At 32.4% G+C, this 19,864-nt stretch overlaps 1 protein-coding gene across 1 annotated transcript in view; it reads left to right on the forward strand.

Moving 5' to 3' along the window:
• Positions 1-465: 465 nt before the first annotated feature.
• The window catches only part of LOC148620609 (papilin-like), a 35,660-nt gene continuing 16,261 nt past the window's right edge, over positions 466-19,864 (forward strand). Inside the window, exons 1-12 of the mRNA XM_088573862.1 lie at positions 466-657; positions 6,692-6,779; positions 7,985-8,032; positions 8,566-8,742; positions 9,385-9,540; positions 9,783-9,833; positions 10,683-10,805; positions 11,124-11,249; positions 11,514-11,816; positions 12,389-12,505; positions 12,917-13,045; positions 13,520-13,532. Coding sequence (XP_088429988.1) covers positions 571-657; positions 6,692-6,779; positions 7,985-8,032; positions 8,566-8,742; positions 9,385-9,540; positions 9,783-9,833; positions 10,683-10,805; positions 11,124-11,249; positions 11,514-11,816; positions 12,389-12,505; positions 12,917-13,045; positions 13,520-13,532 — 1,418 coding nt within the window. The 5' untranslated portion in view covers positions 466-570. The remainder of the gene's footprint in view (positions 658-6,691; positions 6,780-7,984; positions 8,033-8,565; positions 8,743-9,384; positions 9,541-9,782; positions 9,834-10,682; positions 10,806-11,123; positions 11,250-11,513; positions 11,817-12,388; positions 12,506-12,916; positions 13,046-13,519; positions 13,533-19,864) is intronic.

Here is a 19,864-nt window from a genome sequence, read left to right on the forward strand (position 1 = left end):
AATAAAGATTATAATTAAATGCTGCAAACATCTGTTAAAAGTTTAGAATACATAGACATATGTTTAATGACTGATACTGCACATTAACGAGATATATTATTCTAGTAACAAAGTTTATTTGTTTCTGTTGACATGTAATGTATGTAGTCTATGAATTCATGACTATTGTTAACATTAAACAATAAAACAAATATGGCATACGTGAATGTAGTACAATATTCACATATTAATGCATGGTTATCACGTCCACAGACGATGAAAGAGGTCTATCTATTTAATCTATTGTAATTCATTTTTAAGTAACATCATACGTAAACTAAGCAAATTCATCATATACAAGTGACCACATTAATACAAATTGTTTTGGGATTTTTTCAGGTTATGTCTAGTTTTATTAGAACTTTCCCAATATACTCATTTATTTTCTTTCATAAAAGCGGATTATGTTCATGATCAAACAAAATATACTACATAACATATAAGTTCATATTAGATGCCGCTAACAGATGTGCATATTATAAGAGCGTAAAAGTGAAATACCAATTTATCATTAAAAGCTGGTCATTGACAATGGCGGTTCTGACGTTGTTGTCGTTAATAATACTAGTTTTAGCCCTTGAGGGAACGACGCCGATTTCACTGAAACAAGGAAAACTGGTAAATATTGAAATTTCACTATTATAAAATCATGTTATTATGATATTATCATTGCATTTTATTTTTTATGTTTGAATTTGATTGTATTTCATTCCTTTTAAAGAATCATTCTATTTCCTGCTTTCCATGTATTTAACATCACGTAGGAGCCTTTTAATGTCATCTCAATTTTGTCTTATTTGTATTTTTGTATTGTTACATCTACATTGCAGCATTTTTCATCAACGGATCCTTGTGTTCAAAGCTTGCTAAATACAGTAGGACAATTTTCAAGTTGAAAAAAAAACATGTATTATATGCATTTCTCCTGTTTTGTTTTAATGAGTAATCAATGGAACCAAGATTCTCGCGGATATCAACAGAATGTAATCCAGGACAAAGACCAGACATGGAAAACAGACATACAATAAATAACATAAAGTAACTAAAATAATACATACAAAGTAAACGAGAAACTCGGGCTCTGCTAATAACTGGGAGTATGGACCAGATGTACCGGTAGGGTAAGCGTCCTCTGCTTTTCTAGAAACACCCGTCGAGTTGACCATAACAAGTCAAGTCCGGGGTAGACGAAAGAGGTAAAGCAAACTATGAAACGTTGAACAAATCAGTTTTCATGTTGCAGACGGATATACCGTAACGTAAATATGCTATGTTTTAATGTTTTTTTTGCTTATCGTTGATTTTCAAACGCTTGATGAATTACAAATCAACTACAACCTGTGAATCCTGAGAAATCGCTTGTTTTAATGCGATGATTTATTCTTATTAGAGGCGTCTTGAAAATAACCAAAGTACACCACTTTTCTGAATTTAGACAAAAAGGAATAAAGAAAAATATCAAAACAGCAATCTAACGATCTTTTTTTTTATTTCACCTTTCTTGACATGTACAACTGTATCTGATTAGAAAAGTTTATGACGTGCATGTCACACGTATATCTATATGATCGGTATTTTTGTATTTAATAGCAAAGGGTCGATGACACTGCTAGTGGGCCAAAGGTCTCCGAGGGTATTAACAAATTCATTAGTCAGACTGTTTGACCCCGAATTATATTAAATTTCATTCATTACATTTATCAAAATTTGCAGTATGACAAATTTAAAAATACAAAAAAAAATGAAGAGGCTTTATTTCTTGTATTGAACAGGTTAGAAACTCTCTTGTTGAAAAATTTGGCTCCCTGTTTCGATATTTTGGTATTGAGTAATTCTTGTATGCAATTAATAATTGGATTTAGATCTCTCTATATTAAGTATATAATGTTCAATCAATAGTCGTAGAAGGTCGATGATCATATGGTCAATTCATTTTGCCTACCTGTTGTTATGGTCCAATATAAAAAAGGACGAAAGATATGTAAAATACTAGGAATTTTATGAAGATACAGTGCATATCCATATGCTCATTGTATTTATTAAAACTACATACAGAAGTTAGATTATAAATGATAACTTTTAATTTTTTTAATTTTTTTTAATTAATTAATTTAATGAATACAATTGGTGTGTTTACATTGCAATCCTCAAAATCCTTTTTGTTTTGTTTTGTTTTGTTTTTTGTTTTGTTTTTTGTTTTGTTTTTGTCCCGCATATTTATACTAAGTGTTGATTTTATGGATGATTTCACTTAATCAAATTCTTCCCACCTGGACAAAGAGTCCATGGGACTTATTGTCATCATTATGCATTCGTCGTCGTTTTCTGGAAAGTAAACAGTGACATTGTTGTGGTTTGTAAAAGATAATAGATGCAATGCCTCCAAAAGTCAAGAAAAGTCTAGATTATATACTGCCTCTTTATTTTTTTGGAAACAGTGCCTTTAGTGCACCAAAAAGATTAATTATGTGGTGTTTGCATATAACTTGATAACTGGTGGATTGATCCTTAATCAAGGTAATAAAACTACTAAGGTATCTAACGGTACAAATTGCATGACGATTTATTGCCACATGGCCATTGAAAAGTAAAACAGAACTTTTCATATCAAGTGAGCGAGTCGGGCTCTCCAGAGCCTTTTGTTAATATTTACCAATCCATAATAATCCTAGAAACATGTGGGACTAAGTCTCTAGTAAAGTATTTTGTAAAGTCAATATTCTTTTTGGTTCAATATCTCAATATATAATTTGTTCAGTTGTACATATGTAATGTTATAGCGTATATATCAATAATATATTAATGTAACAATGTAATAAACAAGATGCATTCTAAATGAAATCAGAAATATTACTAAATGCATGATACGAACATGTTTTTGGTACCAGAAAATCTAACAAATGGTAGAAATACCAATATACGTGGCCTTTATATAATGTAGTAAACAAACAAAGGACAATTATCAATTTACGAATCATATATTATGTGCGACACTGTCAATTAACGAGTTTCAGATTTGACAAGGCAGATAAAACATTTGGAATATGAAATGTGTCTGTACATTGATATTCTTTTTTTTCTGAAAATTGCTTCTATATGGGTTATTTCGACAACCTGTAACAATGTTAAAGCATATCAAACATTTCAGTCAAGTTAAAACTTCTTTAAAATGTAAATGCATAGTAGTTTAAGCTCAGTACTAAACTTATCGATTTGGTTTCGAAAAAAAATAATACAGTTAAGTAAGAAAGTGAATTTGAATTTCCTCTGCTTAATTTAAACTTTTTAACCCGGTATGTAAATAATTTAGATAGATATTACATACAGTAAGGGCATAATGTTAAGGGAATATGTCAGTTAACTGCTAGAAGTCTTTTGTTTATGCATTTGTGTAATGCATTATCAGTTTATTTATGTTTTAACAGGGGACTTAGAGTTGGGGTGTGTTTAATTGTGTAATATTTTTTCCACAGTGTTCAGATTTAAAAGGTAAAAGGTTGTGATCACGCCAAAGTACTCTAACCATGCCGCATTTTTGCGCCCCTCTCAAGTCAGGAATATCTTGCGTCTGTTTGTATTATTTCATCTTCATTTTCAGATTTACTTTTACGGTCTTACGTGTATTGGGGGGGGGGGCAACTATATCGCTTAACCTGTGTACACAGGCAAATATTATTCACGTGAAATTCATGTTAATCGAGCTTCACAGGAAATTCATGTAAAAGTCACATGAAATTAACATGATCTTCATTTGAAATTCACTAAAAACGAATTTCATGTGAACATTTAGTGTGAATTTCACGTGAAGGCTCCATTCACCCGAATTGCATGTGAACTCTGTCACTTAGATAATTTGCTCATTCAGGTGAAAATCGTGTGGAATTCGTGTGAAAATCATGTGAAATAATTTTGCCTGTGCATAACATTGATCTGGGCCAGCTGCAGCCTGGTCAGTGGTGTTAAGATTTCCTCGTCATTCATTGAAGATCCATGAGAGGCCTTGCGCTAACATTTTTCATTTTCCGATGGAGTTGTTGTCTCTTTGACATATTCACCATATCCATTCTCGATATATTTGTTTCATGAATAAAGGATCTAGGTACATTGTCCATCAATATAGGACTGCGGGAATTTTTGCTCATACGAAAGATTGGTTTCCTTTTCAAATTTCTTCAGCTTTAATACCTCCTTTATGCATACCGAATTTCAGTCTTTTCGTATCACGACATTTCACGCAGGTTATCGGTTCAAAAGTACAATTAGCGGCTATTTATATTTTATTTGAATATGTCTGGCTATATTGCTATGGTTGTTAACATGGAAGCCAGCGTCACTTTGAATCAAATGATGTTTACAGATGTAGAAAACATGTATATACCCCTCTACTCTTGTTGCAATAGTCTAATGCCGTTGAAGCCCATTTATCAATGAATGACTTGTCCTATAAATGACTAAATTAGGGCATTGTAACTGATTAATAAAAAAATATGTTTTCCCTGTCTTTTTTCTACTTACCAGACAATCACTGAGGACTACAATTTATTATAAACGATTTATATATATATATATATATCGTTAATTGTAAGTTAATTATAACTTTGATAAAAGACCCTCTTTTATCAATTTTCATTCAGGCTCCTTATCAGTTGCTTATGTGAGCCTTTGATAAAGGTACAATCACCCACAGCGTACGCGATTCAGCTTCTGAATCTGTTTTGATCTCGAATTTTGTGAGTTGTATGCTCGTGAAGTTTCGTGAGTTTTATGCTTATATAGTTTTATGAGTTTTATGCTGAGAAAGGATATCAGTTATCCGAAATATTCAATTTAAATTTTACCATCTCCTGGTGATGTTAAACATAACCAGATTGATATATATATCAGCCATTTAAATTTTAATTTAATAATATTTTCCTTATCAAGTCCCTTTTACAAAGAGTAATTCAATGTGCCATTCTTTAGGCGTGGCACAATCACAAATCTTTCTAACAAATGTCTACGGAATTACTAAAATTATTTAATTCATCTATGAATTAGTTGAATATGAGTGAAACATTGATCAATGTAATACATACATTTGTAGCAGTACGAGGGTTTCTTTTTACTATAAGAAAATCCTGCCCTGTTTTATACTATTAGCGCATTGGAAATATTTGTTTCACGATAAGCTGTTTTTTACGATGATTTGGTCTTCCTTTATACGATGATTCTTTATTTCGCCGATTATTTATTTACCAGGGCAATGTGAAGATTAATGTTATTTTATAGCTGGATCTGCAAAATGTACCACCAAACCTCTTTCAAAACTTTTAACTTCTATACTCACAACTGTCAAAGAGGGTCTACAGTCCTACCACAACACTTGTTACTCCCGTAGTGGTATTAATTCAATGTGGATCCTAAAAAATTCAAAAGATCTTTTGGAGACAATCAGTTCAAGACTATTATCTGAATATAATAGCATTAAAACCTATTATTTTTCAACACTGTATACTTCTATTCCCCATACTCAGTTAAAATCCGACTTAGAAACATTATACATCGTTGTATTTTCCAAAAAAAGATGGTACACCTAGATACAAATATATAGTTCTTGGTAGAGATTCCTCAATTTGTCAACTTTCCTTTCATCTGTGGCAACATCCTTTCGGCTCCTTAACTCATACGTTATGCCAGAGCTTGCCGAAACTACGCGGACCTTTTGTATCGCGCTAGAACTCTAACAAATAGGCTTTTGGAACAGGGTTATGTTGCTACAAGATTGAAGTCATCACTACAGAAGTTTTATGGTCGTCATCATGAACTCGTGGATCATTATGGTGTATCCATCAGGACCATGAAAACGGATTTATTCAACGGGTCATAGGTTTCCTTTCCTCTTTTGTCTACCCCGGACTTGACTTTTTATGAGCAACTCGGCGGGTGTTTCTAGAAAAGCAGAAGACGCTTACCCTACCGGTGCACCTGGTCCATGCTCCTAGTTTTTAGTGGAGTCCGAGTTGCTCATTTACTTTTGTTACTTTGTATGTATGATTTTAGTTACTTTATGTTCTTTGTTGTGTATGTCTGTTTTCCATGTCTGGTCTTTGTCCCTGGATTACATTCTTTTGATTACCGCTATAACCTTGGTTCCCTTGATTACTCTTTCTTCATTTAATACAATATTCGCGAAATTCATGTAAATTCAAAGATTTATTTTTAGAACAGAAATGAGATCTAAAATACTAATTTCTCAAATTAAAGGGTACATGACCAGGAATTCAAAAAATCGTGTAGTCAATAGTTATTCTTAATTATTTAACTATAACATTTTAACTGAAAATCACGTGTTATAAAAAAAAAAACACTATATAAACACGAACAATGTGTTGCTTCATGAGAGAAAACCCAGAACAAATGTTGATTTCCTCCATGATACAAAACTTCGAAAATTGTTTCATTCGTTTACACACCGATATAATCATAATGGCATTGTAAAACCAAATTAAACTATTTGGAAGATAACATGATAGTTATGACTCAAAATGTAAAACATCGGCGTAAAACTGGAATCTTCGGGAAAAATGGGATATTCGAAGAACAAACATCCCCACTGTGATTACATAATCCTTTTTTTTAGAAAGGCAAATGTAATAAATTGTCTTTATTGCAGAAGCCAGGATGTGTCCCCAGTAATCCAAATATAAGATGTGTTTGGTTTAATGATGAGTGCAAAAGCAATGATGCAAACTGTCCCAAAGGTTTGTAAGCGGTTGAAAAACATATGTAATGAAAATTATTATATTCATTATCCACAAAAAATAACGGAAGTACATTTCAAAAACGTTTAAACAGAAAACAGAGACGATCATTATACAGAATGTAACGACACGATAAAACAAACAAAGCGAAATAAATGATATGTATAAAACTGGAGATGAGAAAAACAAAACATCGAACAAACCGGTGGTGTAATTAGGTGCCCGGAAAGTTAAGTGAGTCCTGTTGCGTCAGTTGCAGTCATCACATAGTGAGAAAAATATGGCACTAGCTGTTATAACAGTACTTCGGGAACCGGTTCAGCAGAAATAGTCAGAAGAGCTGTTCTTTCAGCAGTTTGTATTTAAAATATTGTAAACATTATTTGTATTGCTACAACATAAACTTACTTAACCTTTTTATAAGCTTTTCATGTTTAATAATCTTTTTTTATATTTCAGAAATTTGATTAATTTATATTTATCAACCAGTCTTATAAATGTTCCTGATTTCAATAAACGTTCATCAGAAGTTTAAGATTTGTAATTTTACTATAAAAAAATATCATTTCCAAATGTGTATGTGTAGGTGGTAATCAAACACAATGTTGCTATTTTATTTGCAAAAAAGGCTGATTGAAAAAAGCATCTGGCAACAGTACATGTAATCAACAGACAAATCTAAGCTCGAACTTGTTAACAAGCTTATTGACGTATTCTATTATAGTAAAATCTTTGTCAATTTATTTGATATGTTGATTAGAAAGGCTTTGTAAGATAACAAAAGAGAGTAAACCTTTGAAGTTTGAAAGTGCAAATCGTTTCAGATTGATCTTCAGAGCAGTGTTTGCACTTCTAAATGGAAGAAAATAATTCTCTTAATCATTTCTTTCTAGGAAATAAAATAAAGAACTTGTCTAACTAACTAACAATGGGGTTTGTCGTGTTTTTTTTTTATGTATGAAATGATGAACACAATTACACAAACAATGTTTTAATTCACAGATCTTTTTTGTCGCAGGAAAACCTAAATGTCCCCTATAGTATTAAACTGTACCATATGATATGTGCAAATAAGAATTTACCTATTTTTTATTTAATATAAGAATTGAATTATCTTCCTTAGGTATAGGTATAGCCTTTCTACATGAAATAAAATAGACAGTATGTCTCATGATTACAAGAAAAAAACTAAACTTTAATTTCAGGTCAGATATGTTGTGGGCATACGTGTGGAACAACATGTAGTATTCCAGGTAAGAACAAATCGTTGTCTTGTTCTTTAACTTCATGTTTTAACTATTGTCAACTTTTATCATCACATTTTAATACATAATTTACTTGTATTTTTCACATTTAGTATCAAGATCTACGATAGTAAACATTGTATTCAACAAATTATTGGGTTTAGATGAATGATAAGATATGCCAATGTCATGTATGGAGCTTGATAAAAGAAACTGCTATTATATTATATAAATATATATATATATATTTAACGTCTCAGAATGTGACGACTCTATTCACAACACTGCTCCATCGGATCAAATATAAACACACAGAAAGGTCTGAAAAATTCCCAACGATATTAGAACTGCCAAATATGCGATGCAAATGTTTTGTTGTTCCCTCAGCGGGATTCGAACTTGTACCGCTATGAGATCTGTGGCAACACCGCCTGCACAAAGTCCAGTGCCCTAGACCACTCGGCAAGCTAGGCTATATTTAAACATTAACATTGTTTGTATCGCTGTATTGTTTTATTAATATATTGTTCTTCCCTTTACAGTGTGCGATCAACCGAAATCTGTGATTTCTTGTAAAATTGGCCCACCTAGAACGAAATCTCTATGGTATTATGATAAGAACATGATGAGATGTCGTAAATTCAAAGCTGATGAATGCAGCGGAAATAACAACAATTTCTCATCACGAAAAAGTTGTAACAAAGTCAAAGCAACTTGTGGTAAATGGGGTATATTCAAACCATCTTTAGGAGTTCATGCGATTGGTGCATTTACGGGAAAATAATTCTAATACTCCCCAACACAATAAGACGCTTCACTATCTACGCTATGCGAATGAGTTTCAAAAACACCATTGGTTGCGTATATGATCTTAAATTCGAGTTAAACGATATTACCATTGCCTCAAACAAAAGGACCATCCATAGGCATTAGAATCCACAGGCATTACCAAAATGTAATAAAAGTAAACATGCCCGTGTTTTAAGTTTCTTCTTTGACAATATCCTAAGAAAGGCTTCCAAAATACTAAGATATAGCAGTGAACATGATTAGATATTATTGTATTACGTTGATTGATATGTGTAAATGTATATAGCATTCAACTAACGAAATATTAATTAATACATATAATTACATAATGGTGCATTAATTGCTTATGGTGTTCAGAGACATACAATAATTGTATACTGATTCTGCATATATTTAAAATATAACACACATGATGTTATTACAATGTAGCGTTAACGTTTTTCACGGAACCGTTTTAAAACTGAACAAACATGTTTCAGCATAACTTTGTTTCATTTTCGAACACATTTCTTACGTGATATATATAAAGTCACCTGTTATTGTCGTTACAGTTTGTCTTTTGCCTAAAGTTCCTGGTCCATGCAGAGGTTCTTTCCAAAGATTCTTCTATAACTCTCTGACCGACAAATGTGAACAATTTATCTACGGTGGATGCAAAGGAAACAAGAATAACTTTAAAACTTTACGAAAGTGTAAAAGGAGATGTGGTTAGTATTTTGACACTCAATAATTGAGATTTCGTCTGATAAAATGTATATCAATGAATTGATTTGATTCATTTATATCAGGAGTTTACTTGATCGATAAATATGGCCAATACATACGTATAAGTATAAAAAAAAAGCATTTTTTATGAAGCATTTCAAGAATGAGGGTTAATAAAATTCAATATGTTTAGATAGATGTAAGCATATATTCTAAGCGCTTGGCGTTTCTATCAATGTTTCAGGTGAACACCCACCACAACCACCGACCCCACCACCACCACCGCCACCTTTAAGTAGGTAACTTTTTTATAATTCTATCGTCTTCAAATGTTTGGCATGTGGAATCGATGAGCTCATATCGTTTGAAAAAGCAATGACTAATGCCACTCTTAAACATTTTTTTCATGTCTCTTAATGTCATGTTCTACTCTTTTGTTTGAAGAGATTTTATCAAGATTAGCTTTATTCATTTTTGAAAATTGCTATTTATAAAATATAAATCATTTTTATGTTTCTGACAAATCGAGTTTTTACATATCTATTGATTGCTTTTTTGTAATTGCTTTTAAAAAAGGTACACCATTTAGTATATTAGCACATTACAGAAAAGTGACAAGTGTTAAAGTGTCACTGTTGTATTCAAGTTAAAACTTCAAAAAGGATGGGACAATGGTAACAGTTACTTATAAAAGATCAGAGTATATTTGCTCATAAAATAGGGCAATGAATAGTCAGAATAAGAGAAAAAAACCATTGAAATCAAGAGAACTAAAATCGGGATTTTAATAAAAAAAATAACATAATTCAATGATAACAAGCAGACAAAATTACGACATACATATCGATCTAATATCAATTAAATTAGAACGCACATAGAAAGAAGGGTAAATGAGAACCCGCACTCTTCTAAAAACTTGGAGCATGGATTGCTTGTATCGCTGGAGTAACTGACCTCTGCTTTATTGGAGACACCTGACAGGCTGATCGTCAAATATCACATTCGATGAAGACGAAAGAAGAAATTCAGTGATACACAATAAAATAAAGCAAATTTAAAATCATTAACAATTTTTACCATCTAGGCCTTGACCACAACTCAAATGCAAGTTCTGAATTTGCAAACATTAGCTTCTACATTTCAGAGTGTCAAAAAGGAATACCACTAGAAATAACATGTGGTTTAGGACCCGGAAGTAAATCATGCCCTACAGGATATTATTGTGTGTTTCACCGTCGTAGTAGTGCCGGTTTTTGTTGTCAAGTCCGTAGGTATACACTTATTCATTATCACAAACATTGAATGATGCTATTTTTAAAGAGGAACAAAGAAGCATATTTCGATATTAATGATGAAAGTTAAGTTTTATCACAATTAACATTGATTGAGTAGTGAGAGGAATGTGATATACATTACATTCTAGCTAGTAATGTGACAGAAAATGCAGTTTTATTTTATAAAGAATGCAAAAATGACAACATCACATTTCTAACGTCATAGTGAAAATGGCAAAGTCTCAAAACTATTTTCTTATTATAATGTTTTGGGTAATTTTTCCTTAAACTTCACACTTATACATTTGTAGCATGTAAATATGGAAGCCCACATAAAACACTGTCTTGTGGAATGGTTGTTGGATCAAATAAATGTCCAAAAGGGTACTACTGTGAGGCCCATCCGGCTGATCAATACTTCGCATGTTGTCCAAACGGTATTTATTTTTAAGATCTTTTTCACACTTGCAAGATTTTCCCCATATATATTAATGTAGGTACATGCTTATAAAGATTCTAATTTAAGAAACCGTATTCCACGGTAAGCTTAAAAAGTGTTTTTGTATTATCAAATATTAATTGCCTTCATAAATATTTTTTATAGTTATAATATAGCTCATGTGCGCAATATAAATGACACTACAAATACGAATTACAATGTTCATTTCAAAACGGCATTTACATTGTATATTATTAAAAAGGACCCGGTAACAAACCTGGTATTTGCCCCGTCCCTACTGGAGCTGGAGCATGTGTTGAACAATGCAGTAAAGACGGTGACTGTGTAGGGACACAGAAATGTTGCTCTAATGGATGTGGACATACTTGTACTAATGCTGTTCCGGAGACAAAACCCGGTTTCTGTCCAATATTACCACCTGGTACTGTAGGACATTGTGCTGAATTGTGCTCTGGAGATAGTAGTTGTCCAGGGATTCAAAAATGTTGCTCAAATGGATGTGGTCACGTATGTTCTCAGCCTACTGGAGGAGTAACTCCCCAGCGTAAGTATTTTGATAAACACTTAAGTACGTATCCCTCTAAGAATCGGGCAAAATTTGTATAAGGTGTGTCACATGAAGGAAAAAACACTGATATTTGTTTTTGTATGAACCAAGTATTTCTACCTGATAACCTCCAGAAAAAAGTTTTTTGTGAACCTTGCATTTTTAAAATATTGATACACTAATTTTCCGCACTTTTTTCCTTTAATAAGCAGTCTAAAAATATCTACGTCACAGTTACGTCAAGATAAATTAGAAAAGCTTTTCAGTTGCTTCTAGATGTATTGAATATTTTTAGGCAACAAAAAGACCAAATACCAAATTGAGAATTATTATATGCCAACCATTACCTGAACCTTAAACAGAATGGCACTTAGGCATAGTAGCAGTGTAAACTTAGGTTAGCGGCAAAGTAAATTCCTTTACACTACAGGCAGCATATGCTGATTTGTTTGTATGTTTTCAATTGTAACTTAACTTTTTTTCCGTATATTATGTAACGGATTTCTATTCATGTATGCTTTTTAATCACGCTTAAAATATTTTAAACTAAATAGTTTTTTTTCAAACAGCATGTGATGTTGGATTTCCTCTGCAGAAAAATGGAGACTTAGTATTTTGTGGTAAACGTCCAAATATTCAGGTCTGTCCAAAGGGATACCTTTGTAATGGTGTAACCTGTTGTCAACGTAAGCTTATTTTTATAACACTCTCAGTTTCGTAAAAGCTCTCATACATGTAGTGGTGTATAGATGCATGTTTTATTTCCATAGTCTGTTGTTAATTTGTAAAGAACTAATGCCTACAATTGCACACAGTATATTTTCGGTGGAAACACTGAAGATTTAAGCATAAACGATACATTCATTTCAAACAAACAAACAAAAAACAAATCAAATGTCCAACGACATTAGAACAATAAAATGAAACTTTAAAAAATAAGACACCAGTGGTTTAAATAAAGAATTTTAATAGTAAACATATTTAAAAAAAATTGTTTGCATTTCACACTGTAAGTACTATGGTTAAATAATACATCTGGTGATGAACAATATATCATTGTAAAGGTTTACGACATTCAATATCATTATATTTCTCAGAGGTGTGCAAGTTCGGTCAAGCATTGAAAGGAGTGGTTTGTGGAAGAGGCCAAGGACGAAAAGATTGTCCTAAAGGTTATACCTGTAACATTTCACCCACTGATGAATACGCTGTCTGCTGTCCAACAAGTAAGTACAAGTAATTAAATCTAGATAATGAAACGAAACTACGCAATCAAAGAATGGGACAATCTAAAAGATATCACTATCCGGATGCGCCGTGTTTGATAAATATCAACAGCAATTAGTAAATTAAAGACAACTTAAAAAAATGAAAACAAATGTATGTGATTTGAACTGAAAGAAATACCGTTTTTGCTCGCACAGTCAATGAACAAGTACACTAGTTATTAACTGATTTCAATAAAAAACAAAACGATTAATAGTTTCATTGGGTTAAAACAAGAAATTTTGAATAACAAATGAAAGTTTTGCGCTGGTGTAAAATATTTGTAACAATAACATTCTCACAGACTAACTTCACATTAATTACCACTAATACCTTTAATAATTTTGACTAATACTATTGGGAGTGTTTACACAACACAATGGCTCTATATTGCGTTGTATTACATTTCTAAGTTTGGATTTTTTTTATTTTAGCCTACCTGAGATAGAAACAGTTATGAACAAAGCAGTATTTGTGTTACAAAAATAATGTTATCAGTTATAGTTTGATTGATGAGCAGACGAACGTTCCATTTAGTATTACTTTAAAACCAAGATGTGAATCAAGTTGAATAAAGCATATTTTTGAATAATTTGTGTTTCGATGAAGTATACATACAAATAAATAATGACGACAACAGAAGCTCTAATATCATTCTGTTCTTTAAAATGAGGAATAAGATTTAAGTTGCAATACAAACAAACACTAAAATGACTCCTTAAGCAGGACGTTTTTAAAAAAAATAACAAAATCTCATCTGTTTCTTGAACCTTTTCCCGATTAACGACATATCTTTTATATTTGATATCAACATTTCACAAGGGATGAACATTACTCTTATAAAGCTGGGTTCTATGTTTTCTATCAATGTCCATTAGCAGAAGGAGTTCAGTGCTTCGTGTGGTAAAGGAAAATCACAAGGGGTTTTAAACAGAATAGATCTCTACATTGGAGATTGATAAATGTAGTGCCACAACCGGTATAAATACAATTAATATGACGAATAAAATAATAGTTGATGAGCAGAGCAAGGCAAATGTTATTTTATAAGTGTACAATAGTAACAGGAATATATCAAGTCCTGCTTGTAAATTTAATTATTAAACATTCCCTTTTACCACAAGATTTAAGTCACCACTACAGAAGTTTAATGAGCGAATTGACGGTTAGTTGTAGACAAACAGAGGATGCTTACCCTTACGGTATACTAGGGTGATGCTCCAAGTTGTAAGTGGAATGCGGGTTGCTCATTTATTTCTGTTTCTGTATACGAGTTTTGTTGGTTATACTATTGTCTTTGTTGTGGGTGTCTTTTTCCTTTTCTAGTCTTTAACCTAAAAATATATTTTAATGTCCGCTTATATATTGGTTCCTTTGATAACTCCTTCTAATTGTATAACCCTTTACGTTGACTTTCAGTCTAGATATATTGTCGACATCGATATGCCTAGGGTTGACTTTAAGGTCTTCCCCCAGGAGGTTTGTCTTAAAAAATAAATACACTATCAAATAAGCTTACAAGACAGGAGTTATTATTTCCTTCTTTTATTTCATCACTACAAAACATTAGATTGATGGATATTCAGCTCTTAACGCATGCATGAGAAAAAATATCATAGATTTTAAATTTCACGTTTAATCGTATGGACAACCTATCGAACATGCTAATCTACATAAATTGTAATAATTTATATTTAAACAAAACGTACGTTAAGCTACTAGTTCATTAGTAGTATAGGTAAAATCATTGGAACAATGTCAACTACTTCTTGAAATATTAAAGACAAGTAGTTGTACAAACGAATACAAAGTTATATTAAATGAACTTCTTTATCAATCATGCAAATTGTGCACACCTTTATAGAAAAAAAAATCAGTGGTACATACTCCATGCAGGGGCATTTGTTTCCTCTCTAACTAACCGCTGCAGATAGGCCTTTTCACGGGCGTATTCAAATCATACGTCGTTTTATGTCGCGTAAAATCATTCACTTTTCCCGACTTTGCAAGATTCTTGTATTTTCTGAGAGGGCTGGCTGCAGTAAATGTCTAACGTCACACGCTGTTCAGACCTCGTCAGTGGAAATAATGGTGTCTGACGTTCCTGTTTTTACCTGCTATTACGTATTTTCCTTTAAACAGGTTATTTCGGTATGTATTCAGAACACAATGTTATTTGACTTTATAGAATCTTTCTAAAACACTGATTTAAAAGGGAAGGGTAAACAATGACCAAATTTATATTTGATACAATCTTTGCAACAACAGTGCAAAAATAAGGCAACAAGAATTCCTGGATATAGTTCTAAGATAATTGGTCATTATCAAATTAAATGAGAGAAAAATCCTCCGATATAATTATTTTTGTATAAGAATAATAAAGAAAGAAAAAAGCTCTTTTGCATTAAATAAAACTATAGTTAAAGAGTAATCAAGGGAACCACAATTGCAATCCAGGGACAAAGACCAGACATGCAAAACACAACAAAGAACATAAAGTAACTAAAATCATACATACAAAGTAACAAAAGTAAATGAGCAATTAGGACTCCGCTAAAAATGTGAGCATGGACCAGATGCACCGGTAGGATAAGCCTCCTCTGCTTTTCTAGAAACACACGCTGAATTGCTTATAAAAAGTCAAGTCCGGAGTAGACGAAAGAGGAAATGAGAACTATGACACGTTGAAAAAATCAGGTTTTATGGCGCAGATGGATACAGCGATCCACGAGTTCATGATGCATCTTTTAATATCGACAAAATCAGTAAAAAAAAAACAAAAGCATACTTTAGAATCATCAGAATGGCCATGGCCAAAATCCGGAAACAAAAATCAGGGATCAAAATTCATAATGTTGAAACAATAATAAGATACATCCATGTGTAAAAAACTGAAGACAAGAATGAAAAAAAAATAGCGCTTACAAAAAAAAACAAATTATTTGCTATATGAAATTTCACTAAAAATCAGGGGGTTGTATCAGACCCTCTGAATGATTAAGTATATCCTGATCCACAACATTACTCGTAACATTGCAAATGTGTAAATTCCCTTTTTTAATTAATCAACAATAAAGACAAAATAACACCGAGTATTTAAAACTATTTAATGATATACAATTAATCCATCTGGTAATTTTTTCTGTCTTTTAAAACAATGAAATCTGACAAATTCATCCCATGCAAGTAACCTTATGTGTATTTGCTGTGAATTTATTTTATTACAGATATGTCAAAGATTTGGTCTACATTTCTGTATTAATGTTTGCTCATATAATAGGATTAAAAACTGTTCTATAAAACTATAGGGTTTTGATTAACACCGTTAACAGCTGTGAATATTATAAGATAAAAGTATTAAAATGCGATATCGATTTAATCGTTGAAAGCTGGTCATTTACAATTGGGGTTTTAACATTGCTGTTGTCGTTAACAATACTAGTACTAGGCGTTGAGGGAACAACGCCGATTTCACCGAAACAAGGAAAATTGGTCAGCACTACCATAGAACAGCAATTTTCTATATTATCAAAAAACATTTTTATAAAGGCTTTTGTGTTTATTTATCGTTAAAAGACTATTAAAGAATAATCATCTCGGTGTCTTAGATTAAATTGAATCTGCACCTTACGATATATAAGATGGTGCACCTGGTCCATGCTCCCAGTTTTTAGTGGAGTCCGAGTTGCTCATTTACTTTTGTTACTTTGTATGTATGATTTTAGTTACGTTATGTTCTTTGTTGTGTATGTCTGTTTTCCATGTCTGGTATTTGTGCCTGGATTACATTCTTTTGATTACCGCTATAACCTTGGTTCCCTTGATTACTCTTTCTACTATAAAATTGTCCATACATCATGCTCATTGCCAGATTTATTTTGGATTTGACTTGATAATGGATCGGATTATTGTTCTGTTATTTTGTCGTTACCCTTATTCCGATGAATAAAAAAAACAATGTTTGAAAATTCACACTTAAAATTATTTCATTACAACATCTCAGAAGAAAAGACAAGGAACTATAAACATAGGTTATAGAGAAGGTAAAAAAACACAAGGCAGGAGCTGAATTCGAAAATAAATTCAGGAATAGCGTAGAAAACCATGATTGGAAGTCAGTCATAAATGAATAAATACTGTTGTATGATGTAACTAATCTTTATAATTCCGTTTGCCTGATAACTCGTATCTATTATGGATATGAAATAGTATTTATTCAATTAATAAACAAGATGTGAATGCACTTGATCATTCATTTACAATAACTAGTCTAATTGAACAACAAGAAACATGTGACACTAAGTCAGTGTGCTATACTCACAGCTGTCAAAGAGGGTCTCAAGTCTTATCACAACACCTGTTACTCCCGTAGTGGTATTAATTCAATGTGGATCCTGCAAAATTTGAAAGATTGTTTGGAGACCCTCAATTCAAGTTTATTATTATGCATATAATAGCATTACAACCTATGATTTTACAACACTGTATACTTCTATTCCCATACTCAGTAAAAATCCCGACTCAAAAACATAATATATCGTTTTTTCTCCAAAAACGATGTACACCTAGATACAAATTTATAGTTCTTGGTAGAGATTCCTCATACTTTGTTAAAATGATTTGAAATCATCTTCCAAAGATACAGAAGAAGATGTTTCCGAAATGCTGACATTTTTTATCGGCAACACATCTATGCCGTGTGGTGGACGCGTTTTCCAACAAACGGTTGACATTACAATTGGAACATATTGTGCTCCTCTACTTGCTGACCTATTCCTTCACTCGCATGAGGCTGACGTTTCAGCTGATATGGTCCGAAAGAAAGAACATTGTTTAGTTAGATTCTTTAATTTCATATTTTGCTATATAGATGAGGTATTGTCGTTAAACAATCCTAGATTTGGGGATTTGATACATCGCATCTACTCTCCCCCCCCCAAAAAAAAAACGAATTTGAGATGAAGGATACTACAAACACTTTGACGTCAGCCTCATATCTTGACCTACACATAGAGATCTATTGTATAGAAAAACCATTGACCAAACTTTACGACAAACGTGATGACGTTTCATTCAGAATTGTGAACTTTCGTTTCTTCTGTAGCAACATCCCTTCAAAACCTGCGTATGGAGTTTTAATATAACTCATACGATTTGCCATAGCTTGTCGTAACTACGTAGACATTTTGTATCGCGCTAGGTTTCTTACAATTAGGTTTCTGGAACAGGGTTATGTTGCTAAAGGATTGAAGTCATCACTACAGAAATTATATGGTCGACATCACGAACTCGTAGAGATCGTTACGGTGTATCTATCTGTACCATGAAAATTGATTTGTTCGACGAGTCATAGTTTTCATTTCCTCTTTCGTCTACTCCGGAGTTGACTTTTAATGAGCAACTCGGTGGATGTTTCTAGAAAAACAGAGGACGCTTACCCTACCGGTGCACCTGGTCCATGCTCATATTTTTAGTGGAGTTCTAGTTGCTCATTTACTTTTGTTACTTTGTATGTATGATTTTAATTAATATATGATCTTTGTTGTGTTTGTCTGTTTTTCATGTCTTGTGTTTGTGCCTGGATTACATTCTTTTGATTACCGTTAGAATCTTGATTCCCGTGATTACTCATTCGAAGGTTATCATCATTTTTTAAATCATAAATATCAAGTTAAAAATAAGAAAGAACATTTTGACGATAAAATGGTTTTTGCAACAAACTATTTATTTCTGAATTTCTTTTCTACCGTATGCTAGTGCACAAAACTCTACGTTCATTCCACTCGACTTATCGACGTATTGAAATTGAAATAGCTGAAATAGGCACACGTTGTTGTATATCTATTGTTTTAATCATTTCGATAAAAAGGCTCATGGGAAAGATTTTCCATGAATCTTCCTTCAGAAGGAGGCTGGATAAGGATAAAGCGTTTGGACTATATATATGCAAAATAAATTATGTAGGCAGCTTTCCGAAATAACATCGGATGCTGCTGCCTCTTGTTGCGAGTAATAACACATCCAAATATAATGATATTTTTATTGAATGCAAGTGTAGTTAAAATGGAACAATGATTGACTCTAGATTTTTCCTTTTTCCAAAATCGTATGGTTATACACACAAGTAACTTTCCTTTGTTTTTTGTTTTGTTTTGTTTTGTTTTTTTTGTTTTTTTTTTTGTTGTTTTTTTTTTCGTGTTTTTGTTTTGTTTTTGTTTTTTTTCTTTAATAGGAATAATATAAATTTGAATAAGTTTATTTATTCATAAGAAAAAGGTTCTTGATACTGGAGCACGGTTGCAATGTCAGTTTTCATACTCAGGTTTACATTCCCCATGTATATGAATACTCTCACGGGACTCCCAGTCTGCCTGACAATTGTGTACACCAGGGATAAATTCTGAAGTTAGAGTTATTCCTCTTAGGAGACAATTCCGCGACTTGTCTTCAGAAGATTTGGGGATTTTGTCGAGGCCATGCGGTTTTTAAGTCTGTCGTGATGACAATTTTAGGAAGTATGTGCAAATTTTGTTTGTCTTTTGCTGATTTCAGGCCAAATTCTGTAGCTTTTGACTCTAATGCATTTATGTGCAATCGTTTTTCTTGCGTGTTCTAAGGACCGTCCATTTTTATTTTGTTTATAAAATCGACTGCTCCCTACCTGTGAAGTGACAATGTGTCGCTTTCTATGATTAATATCCGGGCTTGAGGAGATTATGCTTTTCCCGTTCCAATTGTGTAGGTGTTCTACCCACCAATTTATTTCTGTCAGTGTTATT

Source organism: Perna viridis, chromosome 3 (assembly GCF_037379345.1).
Source record: "Perna viridis isolate PV_CMFRI_1.1 ecotype Kerala chromosome 3, ASM3737934v1, whole genome shotgun sequence".
NCBI lineage: Eukaryota > Metazoa > Mollusca > Bivalvia > Mytilida > Mytilidae > Perna > Perna viridis.